General features: G+C 40.6%; 1 protein-coding gene across 1 annotated transcript; it reads right to left on the bottom strand.

Annotated features, from left to right (window-relative positions):
• Positions 1-10,808: 10,808 nt before the first annotated feature.
• TRIL (TLR4 interactor with leucine rich repeats) lies at positions 10,809-15,260 on the bottom strand. Its single transcript, XM_081971303.1, has one exon. The coding sequence runs from the start codon at positions 14,776-14,778 to the stop codon at positions 12,493-12,495; it is 2,286 nt and encodes a 761-aa protein (XP_081827429.1). The 5' UTR covers positions 14,779-15,260; the 3' UTR covers positions 10,809-12,492.
• Between the last annotated feature and the right edge of the window lie 730 nt (positions 15,261-15,990).

Raw genomic sequence — 15,990 nt, 5'->3', positions numbered from 1 at the left:
GAAAGAAGAATATCCACTTGAGTATTAGAAAAATAGCCCCTAACCTTGATGGCAGCTGGTAGTATTCTCAACTCTTTGCCAAAGAATAAGATGCTTCAAAAGGAATTTTGCTTTTTATGAATATACAGAGATAATAGTAAGGAAAAAGTAAGACGATGCTTCAGAATTTGGCTTTCATCTGGAGCTCAAGTGGATGAAGAACAGTGATGCCAATTCTGAAATTTACTCTTAAAGCAATTATTCTATCTTGCTTTTTGAGGTCACCGTCTTGAAGCCAACAATTAATTAATTTGTTATGTAGACTTGAAAAATGTACTCTCTCTAACTAGTTTTTAAGTATAACATCAGAAACGGGAATCTTTGCCTCTGGCAAAAGCAAGAACTCTATTAAAGCTTTCATTTTAGCAGAGTATAATGAAGAAAGAGTTTTAGAAATAAGTGAATATTCACATACAAGAGCTTTGACATTTATGAAATGTAAGCCTGCTTTAATAAGTAAGCTTGGCTGTTTGGTAGATAGAATCCAATTGCATTCTAAATTCAAATGGGATCAATGCTGGAGGAAAAGCAAAGGAACAAATAAAAGATGACAAGTAATAGAAATACAGCAGGAGAGCTGAAAACCTGTCCCAATAATTTGGATAAAGTGGCTGAGCAAATTTATGTTGCCCATATTTTAAAACTAGGAAAAGGTTTCCATTTGACGATACATGGGTGTAACTCTGCAAACTACTTTCCACTACATTTACTTTTGACTAGTAAACAATATGAAGAAACAATAACTTGTTGTGGAATGCAGAAAGAGGAAATGAGAAGATATTGACAACTGATAATTGTATGATCTTTAAAAACAAAGGTTTTTCCCCCTATGATTCAAAAAAGACAATGAAATAAGACTTTTATATCTAAAAATGTACAAATTGAAGTACAAGTTCTGCTCCCATTCAATTTTATTTCTTTGGTATAAATATCACAAAGATAATGGAATATGTATACTGCTCCATAAAAGCTGCAAATTTAGGGTTCATGTACATTCTTCCCTTTATTTAATGCCTTTCCTCTAAAGTTGTCTTGCTTTACTAAGCTCTTGGCTTCTGAAATCAAAACTGGTTCTGAAATTACTGGTTCCCAGAGGGAAAACTGGAACTCAAGTTGATGGAATACTATCATCAACTGGATTCCCACATTGTGGATCTCAGTCCTATCTCAAAGATCACATCTAGCCCAGTACACAAAAAACAGCAGTTCAAAATGATTAACAGTACAAAAGTTCATTTGCAGGGACAGAGAACAGATGTTAACTGGCTTTTCATATGAGATGTAGTAATCATATTTAAGCATGAAATGGAATGTTTTCGGAGACTAATTAATTAATATTGTTCTAAACACTAATAAGGCCGTATCTTCCGTGACAAAACAATGATGCTAAAATTAATTTGCTTAATCTAACTTTTCCCAGTCAGGTGTTCATTAGTCTTGTCCTGTATAAAACTCACAATTACTGATAGTATGAGTATTGGGAGCTAGAAATGATAGGAACTATAGTTGGACACATCTAGTGCTCCTAATTTGAAAGAGTAAATTGGCTTGGAATTATAGGGGTTGTAGTCCAATGTACCCAGGGAAAATTCAGACAGAATAATGGATTGTATCATAATTGGTAAATCAATCATACCTATTTTTAATAAGTTCAGTGCTTTGCCATCATAAAGCTACTTTACATGTTCTTATATCTCTTCCTTAGAAGATCAAAATAATAACTGAACTTCAACAGTCACTGCAATCCTAACATCGGTTTATAGAATAACTCTTTCTTAGGCCTTTGTCACCTATCGGTATTGCAGCCAATCCTAATACTGGAACTTCATGTGAATATTTAGGAATCTTCAAATCCATAGAGTCTTTACTGAGATTATTTAAGTATTAATATCCTTTGGATGCAGACTAGTAATCAGGTTAAAAAGGTCAGAAACAAAATAAACACAAGCAGTATGATGAAATAAAGTCTATTATAATTCAATTTGTAATCCAAAAACATGCAACTGAATTCTATTCATATTTACTTTTAAGCAATTTCTCTTATGTCAAGAAGAAATAAGTTCTGATAAAAATGCAGTCGATTAGAGACTAAAATTTCTTACTTAAGCAGTGCATATTAAACAATAGAACCATTTTTTATAAATGAAAGTAAGCAGATCCAATTAATAAAAGGGGGGAGGATTCTGATACTAAATTATTGGGGAAGTATGATGGACTCTTCTTCAAAGAAGGCGAACCCATGCCACGCATGCCAGAAGTGGCACATTGAATCATCTCTCTGGACATGCGAACCATTGCCATTGCTCTTCTGGATTCTGGCATGCCAGCCAGATGGTCTTCTGTTTTTTGGCACACATGCATGCGTGAAGACTAGCTGGCGTACACATACATGTGCTGGAAACCAAAAGATCATCTTCCTGGTGTGCGCATGTGCACTAGGCAGCTGGTCTTCCAGTTTCCAGTGCACGCATGCAAACCAACCAGCTGGTCTTTGTGTATGCGTGCATGCCAGAAACCGGAAGATCAGGTGGCCGATGCGCATACACGTGCAGGAAACTGGAACAACAGGCCCCCGGTATGCGCATGTGTACAAGGTAGGGGCTCTTCTGGTTTTCTACATGTGTTTGTTTGCACATGCTCCTGTTTTAGCACTCAGTGCCAAAAAGTTTCACCAACAATGGGCTATTTGTTAAGAAAAAGAATTGAACCACTGAATGCTAGGTATGCCATTTTGAATGGCAGATGGAATAACAAAACTCTTAACACACCAGAAAATTAATTTGGAAAATGCAGCTGGATACTGTAGGTAGCATGAATTTGATTGAATTTGTCTACAGCATGCGTTCTTTGCACATGGTATAATGGCTACCTGGAAAAAAAATGCATTTAATTGGAATAAAGTATCTGTATAATTAGATTGTATATTTTCCCAATTAGGCTTAATTTGTTTAATAAATAACTGATAAATAATATTCATTCAAAATTACAGCTGTCTCTTCTCCAGGATAACACATTGCACTTGTGCCTCCCTTTGTTTACCACAGAGAATAAGGAATTGTTCGGAAAACCTTGGGCTCATCTGTGTCTTGGGAAACATTTCTGAAGATGCACGTCATGTGTTCTTGTCTTAGTAGCCAAGAATTTGCTCCATGAGAAATGCAACCGTATGAATCAGAGGCTGGGAGATTGTTTCTGGCAGCAGCAAGGCAGAAAAAGACAGGAATGGAACGAACTACAGCAGAAGCCAGAAAAGTCCCCTGTGTTGAATGTTTATCTAGATGAAATCACACTTTTGTATGCAAGAGTTGCCAGTCCATCTAGTAAAACTGTCATAAAGCAATTTTTACACCCTGCTTCTGCCATTAACAAACGAGTCAAGAATACATGGTCCAGAGCATTGGATGTGAATTTAGGGATGATGGAACTCATTCAATATACACGGTCCAATTTTTAGAAATTAAAAAATATGCTAATTAGGCCTAAAGCTGGAAAAGTTATTTTATTTTATTTCCTGCCATGTAGAAGTACAATATTAATAATCACTCAAACTTGTTGGAATTAAGATTAGATAACGCTACAACTGGCTTGAAATAAGTTTGGGACTAGACAAAGTAATTGTATAATGCAATATGGCAACCTTTGTGGAAATCTGAGGAAATTTTATGTACTTCAATACAAGAATTATATCTTAAGATCTTACCATCAGTGGCATTTAACCCCTGTAAGAATTTCAGATACAACATATAATTATTTTATGAGGTACTTTCTTTCTCCATTTTTGGTGGGAATGAAATAAATTTGAGAAATTTTGGAAAGACATCTTTAATGAAATGATTGCAATGCCCGTAAGATTGAATGCTCAATAAATTTAGGCTTATTGCATATATTGAATGTAAGGAATTACAATGTTAAGATGCAAGAAATATATTATTTACCCTATTTCAATACTTTTCAATATACAATACAATACAATAGCAGAGTTGGAAGGGACCTTGGATGTCTTCTAGTCCAATCCCCTGCTTGGCAGGAAACCCTATACCCTAGACAAATGGTTAGCCAACATCTTCTTAAAGACTTCCAGTGTTGGGGCATTCACAACTTCGGGAGGCAACTTCTGTTCCACTGATTAATTGTTCTAGCTGTCAGGAAATTTCTTCTCAGTTCTAAGTTGCTTCTCTCCTTAATTAGTTTCCACCCATTGCTTCTTGTTCTACCCTCAGGTGCCTTGGAGAATAGTTTGACTGCCTCTTCTTTATGGCAACCCCTGAGGTATTGGAACACTGCTATCATGTCTCCCCTAGTCCTTCTTTTCATTAAACTAGACATTCCCAGTTTCTGCAACCATTCTTCATATGTTTTAGACTCCAGTCCCCTAATCATCTTTGTTGCTCTTCTCTGCACTCTTTCTAGAGTCTCCACATCATTTCTACATCGTGGCGACCAAGAATATTTCTCTTGAAAAATTATTTGATAAAGATTTGGTTGACTGATTGCTTTGCTTGATAAAGATCTTGTAAGGTGCTTAAAAACAAACTGGGAAATATTTTATTGGAATTGGTTGGTTTTATAAATGATAACCTGAATTCTCCCTAAGACGTATTTTCTAATGTAACTGCTTGAAACAAAAGATTATTTCATGCACTAAATAAACTATTACATGTAACATGTTTCAATGCCAATAATAATAATAATAATAATAATAATAATAATAATAATAATAATAATAATAATAATAATAATAATAATAATACACCAAAACAGACAAAAAGTATATGTTCTTTTTTCTGATAACTCAATCCAATTTATATTGTAGGGTTCCTGATCTTATTCCCACCAAACACCTGTGAGACTTTAGATATGGTCCTAAAGTTATCCAGTGAAATCCATGTTTGAGAGGAGATTTGAATTTTTCCATCCCTAATTAGTGATATGATAACACATAACAAGACAGCCTTGTGGACCTCAATTTACTAGAATAGTCCTCCTGAGACACTTATGACAATTTGAGTGTGAGATCTATATTTCCCATGTAGAAAAATTTCCTACATGTCTTTTTGCTTCCTTTCCTTTTCTAAAATACGAAAAAATCTGAGCAAAAAGGGATTGAGAGAACTCCTTTTTCTTGAAAAAGTGTGACTATATAGGGACAAGAAGAAATCATGCCACTTCCTCTCTATGAAGTGACAATTAAGGTATCTTATCCACTGTTTGTTTGCATGTTCATGTGATGGTTGAAACAGTTATGTCCCCTCCCATTTTCTGGCCCTGAGCTTTTCTAATCCTTGTTGTTTTCAAACCCAGCAGATGTCAGAAAAAGGGCAGGAAACATCACTACATGTCTCATTGGACTGCCTTCATCAGTGAAGGCAGTCAGGAAATCTTGTTTCCTGCCCTTACTTTGTTATCTTCCGTATAGGAAGGAACCAAACAGCAGCAAGAAGCATGAATGAAATTTCTCTTTCCAGTTTGTGCATGTACAAGTACATATGTGGGTACACACCCACACACCCACCAGAGACTCATATACACATTGAAGAGATCATTTTTAGTGAAGTTTCACTTATAATATTTTTTGTTTGTCAATTTGCACTACAGTAATGAAATTGCTGTATGCAAAATATAAACATAAGCAAATAGAACTATTAATTTCAAAGAAATACTCTTAACAGTAACATGAATTAATTCCCCTCCAGGCAGCCTAAGTACACATTTAACTGGCATTTTCCCGTTTAATTTTTGATGCAGCAGAAAAGTGAATATAAAAGACTTTGAGGTTACTAATTCACATTAATCATCCTTATTATGAAATGCTTGTATTCTGTATTCTAGCCATGTCTCTTAAAAAAAATACAATAATTTCCAGGCCAAGTTTTCATTATTAATTATGCTATGGTGAATACATTCAGTCTTTACTAAATTACTTATCTGTAACATTTTACACTTCTGGAAACCTTGGGGATTATTGACATATGCAAACAGCTATCACTTTTCTTTTGAAAAAGGTGTTATGAATAATAATTATTATTATTATTATTTATTCACATTTCTAAACCGCCCCCTCTCCCAAAAAGGGACTCGGGGCAGTGCACAGTCCACAATAAATCACAGATAAAAGACAAATATAAATAGAACTATAAATATATGTATGTATGTGGAGGAGGTTAAAATTAAGAGTACTGTACAGAAGAATAAATATGAGGCTAAAAGCCCTAAAAACAATTAAAACTAAAACATTACCCTTAAAATAATCAGATGAGAATATACTACCAGGAGTTCATAGATGTAACATTTATAATCATGCCAGGCCAGCTAGTCGGAACAGCAAATGTTTTTTTTATAATACAAGGTTCTATATTGTCCATCCATCCTAAATCTGCTACTCTATAGATATGGAGGCATATGATGATTAGGGATTGTGAATATTGAAATCCAATACACATGGAAGAGCATCAGATTTGATATGGTCATACTTATCTATACTGAATGTTTAAACTTTAGCAATAGATAACCAAGCTATTGTGCTGGAAGGCACACTGGAGGATCCATGAGGAAGAGTTTTTGAAAAAAAGCTTTTCCAGAAAGCGGGTTGGATTAAGATACTATACAGTCCCAGGGAGGGGGGAAGTGATTCTGGGTTAGCCACAGTTACCCCTAGAATTTCTCATGATGTATCTAGCAAGACATAAGGTATAGATTTAGTCTGGCAAGATTCTGCCCATTAAGACTAAACAAATAAAGGATTGGTCTTGATTGGAATGCAGTAGTTTCGACCTTCTGAATATTGCCTCACAGAAGTACAGTTAAATTTAAGGCTGAACAGATAGTACTCACTTAATCACTATAGTTGGAAATGCTAAGCAATGCAGTGAGTTATCATATGCCTATTATGGACTTATGATTTCACTTCCATGGCGGTTCTTGAGGAAATAATTGAGATATCACACAATAAAGATATGATTTTACTACCAGCTTTCCATAGACTCCGGTTGTTGGAAATGAGACGTGCAGACATGACAATCACATTATCATGGGACACTGCCATGAACATAAATGGGACAACTGGACATAAAGTTATTTTGTCACTGTTGTTGTAATTTTGAACAGTTGCTAAACAGGACAGTTGTTAAGTGAGGACTGCCAATATTTCCCAAGGTTTGGTTATAATGAAGGGCTAGAATTTTGTACGCAGCATTGCACAACATCTTAGGGTCACAATTATGTTCAAGGGAGGGAGACAAGAACGCTGATCATATTTGTTAAAGATACAATTTGTTAAGTTGACATTCCTTCTACTTGTCTCTCATTACTGATGGCTGAACTATTTTGGTAGTAGTAATAATATAATTATAATTTATCAAAAAATGTATGCTCCCCACTTCTCTATAATTATGGGAGAATCATAATAATCAGGTAAATAAATTATGAAAGAATTAATAACATGTAACAACGCCCCCCCCCCCCAAATTAAACGATTGCACATATGATGAAGTGAAGGATGTCACTTTTCTTAGATTAAGAGCCAGTATGAAGGCAAGGATAGCTTTACTGTCAGACTCCATTACAAAATATTATTCATACAGTTGCAGAGAAACCAGATTAGAGGAAAAATGTGTAAAGTGGGGACCTATTGTTTATAGAGTTTGCATTCGTATGGGAAAAGTCTATGGAGCCAAGATATTCTCCTGCAAGACTCCTGGAGCTTGAGACTAACAAGCATTATTCACATGGGATTTACAAATCCTGTTGTATTAACATCAGATAAACTAATTAGCACAAAAGCCAAGTTTATATTTACTAGTATGGATGGGAAGAGCAAGTTTCAATATAGCGTATTTTTCGGAGTATATCTGGGTGCATCTTATACACTGAATACAGCATTTTTTGCCTCCTGAAACCCCGTTCCCATCACCAAAATGGCCGTGCATTGCCTTTAGGAGGCTTATAGAGTGCTCCTGGGGGGCTTTGGAGGCCAATTTTTATTCCCCACTCAGCCCCCAGGAGCACACTAACAAGCATCCTAAAGGGTATGCATGGCCTTTTTTTGACAAAAAACGGGCCTGTTTTTGCGAAAAACGGGCCATTTTTTAGAAGTCTGCACAATGCAAAAACTTTTTTTTAATTTGCCTCTTCAAAATCGGTGCGTCTTATACTCCGAAAAATACAGTAGTTTGTTTTAGAATTACAAAATCCAAAAATGGGAATTGTGTGCAAAACGAAGTCTTAACAGCTACTCAGAATATCTCTGAGTTTAAATGTGTTTTAGCATCAATTACAGTTTTTCTATATTCCCTACATTCCAGTTTTTCATGCCGCTTAATATCAGCAAGCTGATTTTGAAGCTGGGGGACCTTTTTGGTTCTCTTATTTAACAACTGTAAATCTGAAATTTCAATTACGAGCCACTACATTCCAAATGTAGACAGTAATCTCAAATCTAGTTCCTGCTCAATTCTTCTCTGGTGGTTCTGAATATTATCAGAACAAATCTATAAATCCCCACACTGAAACTAAAATGTTGCCTAGATCAGGGGCCTCCAACCTTGGCAACTTTAAGACTTGTGGACTTCAACTCCCAGAATTCCTCAGCCAACTTGGTTGAAGTCCACAAGTCTTAAAGTTGCCAAGGTTGGAGACTCCTGGCCTAGATTAACAGCACTGCTAATTTAATTAAGATAATTTTAGTCACATGGGGCTATTTGCCAATATTTAGAATTTTAGCTTTTGTCTCATAGTTCATTTTTAAGAAGGTCCGTTAAGAGTGGCTTTAAATATTCAATGACGGACTGCTTGAATTTTTTTTTTTTTTGCTTGGGCTTCTATTTTGGGGGGGGCGCGCGCTTGGGCTAAATTTAGGGAATCTAGTGGCATACAAATCTGATTAATAAACATAATTTATCTTGTCTTGGAACAATATTACACACTGCAAGACATAAATTTCATTTTAAAAATGCAATGCTCAGCTCCTTCTGCTTCTTCAAATTAAGATTTAAATCAGAAACACACTTGAAAATGAGTTACTACTGAATATCTATTTTATTTCCATTTTAAACTGAACTCTAATACTTGGAATTAGCATATCATATAGGCATTCATGGGTGGGTTTATACAGCATATGTGATATCATGACTAAAGATGCATGAACCTGGTGAGTCCTGCACTCCATACAACAGATTGACAGAGTTGGAAGGGACCTTGGAGGTCTTCTAATCCAACCCCCTGCTCAGGCATGAAACCTTATCCCCATGATGGTGAACCTATAGCACGCATGCCACAGGTGACACATGGAGCCATTTCTTAGGGCACGCAAGGCATTTCCTGTCAGCTCTTGTGCCCATGCGTGCATTGGCCAGCTGATTTCTGTCTTCATTTTCAGCCGTTTTTCATCCTTTGGAGCAATGCGCAAACCAGAAGTTCAGGAACGAACTTCCGGGTTGCCTGTTGGGCTGTTTTTCACCCTCTGGAGGCTTCAGGAGGCTTCCCTGAAGCCTTTGGAGAACGAAAAATGGTCCAACGCACAAACCGAAGGTTAGGGAACGGACTTCCGGGTTGTCCATAGAGCCATTTTTCGCCCTCTGGAGACTTCAGGGGCGGGCACATAGAATTATGGGTGTGCGCACACACACGGTTGGGCACACACGCTCCCTCCAGGTTTTGACACACAATGGCAAAAAGGTTAGCCATCTCTGACTTATACTATTTCAGACAAATAGTTGTACAATCTCCTCTTAAAAACTTCCAGTGTTGGAGCATCCATAACTTCTGGAGGCAAGTTGTTCCACTAATTAATTGTTCTAACCTAGTTCTAGGTTGATTCTCTCCTTGATTAGTTTCAATCCAGTGGTGGGTTCCGGCTCCCGTTGCAACCGGTATGCTGCAACGGGGCTGGGCATCCACCACGTTTATGTGCACAGCGCGTGCATGCGTACCCACCTCCCACAACACTCCAGCTGCTCGGCAGAGTCACGCTGGCGCTGTATGCCCTGTGCGCATGTGGAAATGCCCCCGTCAGCTCAAATAGAGGTAAGGAGAACAGGCGGGTGGGTGGTACCATACCGGAATGGTACCTGATGCTCCCAGTAGGCACTGGTACGCCCATACAAGGGCATAATGGTAATATCCCACCACTGTTTCCATCCATTGCTTCTTGTCTTGCCCTCAGGTGCTTTGGAGAATAGCTGAGATATTGGAACACTGCTATCATGTCACTCCTAGTCCTTTTCATTAAACTAGACATACCCAATTCCAGCAACCTCTTTTTATATGTTTTGGCCTCCAGTCCCTAATCATCTTGCTGCTCTTCTCACTACTCTTTCTAGAGTCTTAACATCTTTTTAACATCATGGCAACCAAAACTGGATGCAGTATTCCAAGTATGGTCCTACCAAGGCATTATAGACAGGGTGGGATTTCTACCATGAAAATCACAATGTGTGCTTCTCTATACTTCCCTCCTCTTGCAGCCGATGCATTTATCCAAAAATGAATTTATTAGGCTGGTAACCTCTGCTGAATGGGGCTGAGGCACAGAGGAAGAAGAGGGAATTTCTTCCAAATGGGATAGAAGTATCTTCTATAAGGAAATTCTTCCAATTCCTGCAACAACCTTCCAGTGTTTAGTGGCTCATTATGTAATATCAGGGAAGGTAGTGTTGCTGCACAACAATCATAGGACAGCAACATAATCTACTGCCCCCAATTTTGCTGAAAGCTCCTATAGCTCTATCCAAAATCATTTATGAATAACAAGACTAAAAAAAAATAGGCAAAACTGTAGAAGTATCAAAAAGTATTTATTCAAGACTACTGTAAAAAATAACTCTAAACAAATTATAACAAATTGGATTAGGATTCTTCTCCCTAGCAGTGTTGACATCTGAATTTTGCAAAATCAGCATTCTTTCCTTCCTTCATTTCTCCTTTTCTTCATCTTTTTATTTATTTATTTTAACATGTTATATAAACATACACTAAAACTTCTTACATTCGTTTAATAAAAGAAAGCCCTGGTCAGTATAAAAAAACACCATTCTTAGCTCACAAGTTAAACATGTTTTCAAAGCCCTTCTAGAAAAAAATATTTTTAATCAAAAACTATAATTTGGAAGAGCCAATTAGAATTAAAAATCAGTGTCTAATAGCATAATTCAAGAATATTCCCTGCATCATAGTAGTAATTCGGCTTCACATTTTTTGACAAGCAAGAAGAAAATCCGGCTAATCCTAAATACATATACTAGGTAAGAATGACATTAACTGAGGAAATACAATTGATGCTAACTGTCATCTACCAGAAGTTGAATTGTACCTTGAGTTATACTCAGGGGAGTCTCAGCTGTCCATCAAGAGAATGACACTTAACAGCCTCTTCTCTGAGTAGAGTTTTATTTAGAAGCACTAATAATTATACTGATTCCTCTCCTGTTGCTCTCAGTGTTTGCAAAGTGTAGTCAGAGCTAGCATGAAAAAGGCTCCAACCATTAGGCTCCACATTTATAGGACTTTCTGTATGTGAAGAAATGATATCTCTCCTGTCTAGGATGTATTAAGTAGAAAATATTTTTTTTGCACCATCCAATTACTAATGCTATTATATCTTGACTCCATAAATGCAGATAACCATGAAATGACACCAAATCTCTGTATTTCTTCACTGTCAATTTACAGTTGTTCAGATTTTTGCAGATCTATATATTGGCAAGTGACACTCAAAATAAAATTTTCTGGCTTGATCAGTTTTAAACAAATGGTTCAAAAGCTAGGATCTGATGTAACCTGAAATGGCCCCAAATTTGTACAGCTTAAAGCATTTGTATAAAACTTTCTTTACCAATTTTTGTTTGATTCCAGTTATTTTAGCTCATTTCTTACCCAAGGATAATACTGAGTAGCTACAGAGTTACACCAACAAGTTAGGAATTGTTAGATTCTGTATCCATTTGGGAACTGATGATTAGACAACTAGAATTTGTTTTTCTATTAGTATCTACTTAATTCACAAATAGAGATCAATGCCCACTTAGCCACAATTATGGCAATTTAAAGGTGTAGTAGATTCCCATTCTAATTGGTTTTTAGAGAACCATAGACTGCAAATCGTTTAAGTAAAAATGGCCAACAGTAAATTCAGGAAAATCATTCTTGCTATTTTTTTTTAGTATATCTTACTCCAGGAGTTACCCATTTTTAATCAGCCATCTTTATATATACATATTTTTGCAGACCTAAAGATAGGATAGGGAGATCAGAAACATGGGGTAGTCTAGTTATTGCTGGACTATAATTCCCTGCACCCTTCACAATTTGCCATGCAAAACTAGGGCTGCTGGGAGTTGTAATTCTGCAATATCAGGGGGCCACCTTTGCAGAAGCTGCATTACCATAGACTTCAGTAAATCATAATGCCAGCAGCCACTTTATGATAGAATACTTGCAAATTAGCTTAGAGCCCCATCTCTAGTCTGCAAACCGTTGCAACAAATTATCTTCTCCACGTAGAACACTGCTGTTCCCTGCAGTGCTACTATCCATGAAGCGTTCACAAGGGAACTCAATGAGGTCAGCCTCACGCAATGCACAAACAGCACTATGTGGTGTCCGGTGGGACTGGAACCCCGAAAAGTCGGTGGAAACGCCTGTCCCCATGGACCGGAGGGGCCGACGAGTGGAATACATCTGCCTAACATGGACTGGCGAGGCCGCCTTTCTCCGACGGCACCCCAGGACCTTCTTCCGCACCAGGCGGGAAGCCCAGGCTGCCAAAGCCAGAAAGAGTAGCAGTGCATTGACCGCCAATAGCACAAGAGTGAGGAGCTGCTGGTCCAAGCTTTGGGTCCCCCCAGCCATTGCAGCAGCAGCTGCCCCCATGTCCTCTTCAGGCAAAGTGACCAGCCCTGCACAGTGGTCCCGTGGTGCCACTGGGCAGACCCGGCCCCCCATCACTCCCTCCACACAAACCATATATGGGGTATCCGGACGCAATTCTCGCAGAGTAGCTACCGGCTCGTTCCATTCAGGGATATAAACAAAGCGCTGGAACTTGATAGCAGTGCCAAAGCGATCAAAAAGGACTCGGAAGCGCACTGGCCCTAACAAGCGAGGACTGCGATGTGGGCGGACCCCCCAGTGCACTGTCACCGCACTCTCAGTGACAGTATCCACTGTCAGGTTGTACAGAAACAATTTGTTAAAATCACATGGATCAGTGACCAGAGGAAGGGTACTAGACACTGAGGAGACCAAGTGGTGTTTTCCCGCTCGCCGAGGCCAGGCGGCAGCAAATACAGAGGGAGATCTAGTACTGATAAGAAAGTTGGGCGACAGGGTGGTTGGAGCTGTCTCAACATTAAAACTTCCCTTTTCAGGTACCATCTTTTGGGATAATGTTAGCAACCCAGTTGAAACAGAAGGTGGGGAGCTCTGTTTATCTAAATTAGAGTTACCATTGCCTCCTGGGCTTGCAGATGTTAACCCTTCCAAACAAGAGCCATTAGAAAGAGAGGAGAGTTGCACATCCTCTAAGTAATCAAGGTATTTCCCAGCCAGGGCAGGGGGCCGGTGACACTGGACAAATACAGTCAGGAGCCGGCCCTGGGAATGCCAGGATGCAAGCCACTGCTTCAGCCCCTGCAAGTGGCAGTCGCAGCTCCAGGGATTCCCATCCAATTCCAAGCGATACAAGGCTGGGTTGGAGGTGAAGAGCTCTCCAGACAGGGAGGCCAGGGCATTCCCCTGCAAACTGAGCTCTCGCAACTTATTTAGGGGACCAAAGATGCCAGCAGGAAGAGTAGTGATGAGGTTGTTACTCAGATCCAGCACCTCCAAGCTTTGCAGAGGCTGAAATAAGGTGGCAGGCAGTTGGCTTAGCAGGTTCCCTTCCAAGTGCAACTCTTTCAAGGACTCCAGACCAGCAAAAGCTTCCACTGGCAACCATGTCAGCCGGTTTCCACTCAGTGACAACCTGGCCAAGTTGGAGAGGTGTTGGAAGAGTCTTTTCCCTAGCTGTTGCATGTCATTCCCAGAGAGCAGGAGGGTGCTAAGCAAGCGCAGAGACCTGAAGGTGTCTGGGTGGCGCAGCAAATTCTGCTGGTTGCCAGACAGGTCAAGGAAGCGAAGCTTGCCAAGGCCAGCAAAGGCATTACGGCTCAGCCAACGGATCTGGTTGGCCTCCAGATGCAAATACAGCAGGTTGGTTAGTCCTGAAAAGGTGGCATCGCTCAGGGAGGCCAGCAAGTTGCCGTCGAGCCGCAGCTTGATCAGATTACCTAGACCTGCAAAAGAAGCCGTGCTTAGATAAGTGATCTCGTTAGCGTTGATGTAGAGTACTCGCAATTTAGCCAGTGGGCGGAGTGTGCCAGGTGCCAAGGAAGCCAAGAGGTTGTTGCCCAAGTAAAGCTCCTCCAGACGCCCCAGGCGCTCGAAGGCTTTCGGATGGAGCGAACGGATTCGATTATACTGCAAATCTAGGCGCTGTAGCGCCACCAAGCGGTGAAAGTCCAAAGCCGAGACATTAGCAATGAAATTGCCGCCCAGGCTGTAGGTGATGATGTCCTGTGGCTCGGCGGCCTTGGGCACCGACCGTAGTCCCCGATTAGTGCAGAGGATGTGCTGCTGCTGCTGGCAGTCGCATGACTCCGGGCAGATGGGCGCCACCGCCGGCGGAAGCAGAACTAAGAGGGAGTAGGCGACCAGCAGTTGCATCAGGAGGACTCTGTGCTGGAGCAGCAGCGGCGGCGGCTCCATCTCTCTAGGGCGAGCGGCGGGCTTCTTCCCCAGTTCTCTCGGCGTCTCTCCGGCATCCCCTCCTTGTAGGCGGCGGCTTCGGTCGGGTTCCGAACCCAGGTTCGAGTGCAACGTAGGCCACCAGCGACGCTCTTTCCCGCTCACGGCGCTGACGGCTCCTTGCTCCAGACCCTGTCCGAACGCTCCGTCGCCAGCAGCTCCTGCAGCTCCCGACGCCGCGCCCTCGCGATGGGCTCCGGCTCCCCGCGATCCTCTCCTCTCTGCGTCTGAACGGCTGCTCTCGAAGCCTGTAAGCCAGGCGGGGGTGGTGGCCAGGGACAGACAATCGGAACGGAAACTCGCACTTCCCACACTTCGCCCCCGGGGACTCGCTAGACTTGGAGATCGAGTGGAAGGAGGGGAGCGGGAGAAAGGCCAGATTCAACGGATTGGAAGGAGGCAGCCGGACCAGGGCGGCGCGGGGTTGGGGGGAGAAGAGGGAGGGGTAGCGAGGGGAGCGTAGCCAAAGAGCGGGATAGCCGTCTAGGCAAGAGAAGGGGCGAAGGGCAGAGAAATAGAAGCCCGTGGACCCAAGATTGAGCGCTCATAAATTTTAATATAGGGAGGAGTCGGAGTGGCCAACCCAGTGGGATTCCCCGTGGCCTTCCCCTTCCCCAACCCTAGTGTTGTAGATCGTCGCCGCCTGTCTGTCCAAATTAATAGCCGCGCCTTAGATCAGTTTAGAATCTGCCCTTCCACAAGAGGAAATCTGATTCCGATTGACTGAGCGCCCAAAGTGGATGCTGCCTTCATGGACCTGCGACAGTTTTCCAAAACAGTCCCCTGTGCTAAAATGCGCTCGGTGTGTTTCCTGCTCCGCTACACCATTAAAGCATTCAAAACAAACAGGATATAATCTGGTGATCCTCTCCGCAAACCTAATGATTTCCAAATGGCTGGAAATTATAGCTTCCTTGACTGTACTGACTGTACTGGCTTCTCAGAGAGATTGCCCCAACTGAACTGGAGGGCTTTAGGTTCAGAAAATGTTAGACCTGAAAATGAGAGTTGATTATGTCCACTTCACAAAATTGTGTTAAGATAAAAGGTTGTGCCTTGTGTTCAAGAGGGTGGGGTGGGGGGGCTGAATCTAATATGTTTTCCAAAAATTTAGGGACACTACATGTTCTCTTCAAACAATTTAAATGGTAATCCCATGGCTGTGGGATCTTT

This window comes from Natrix helvetica, assembly GCF_964273705.1.
Source record: "Natrix helvetica genome assembly, chromosome: Z".
NCBI lineage: Eukaryota > Metazoa > Chordata > Lepidosauria > Squamata > Natricidae > Natrix > Natrix helvetica.
The sequence above is the reverse complement of the archived record's forward strand: the minus strand, read 5'-3'. Positions and strand labels throughout refer to the sequence as shown.

Bases quoted from the DNA above. Each gene is read 5' to 3' on its own strand.
- TRIL (XM_081971303.1), bottom strand. From the start codon at position 14,778: ATGGAGCCGCCGCCGCTGCTGCTCCAGCACAGAGTCCTCCTGATGCAA.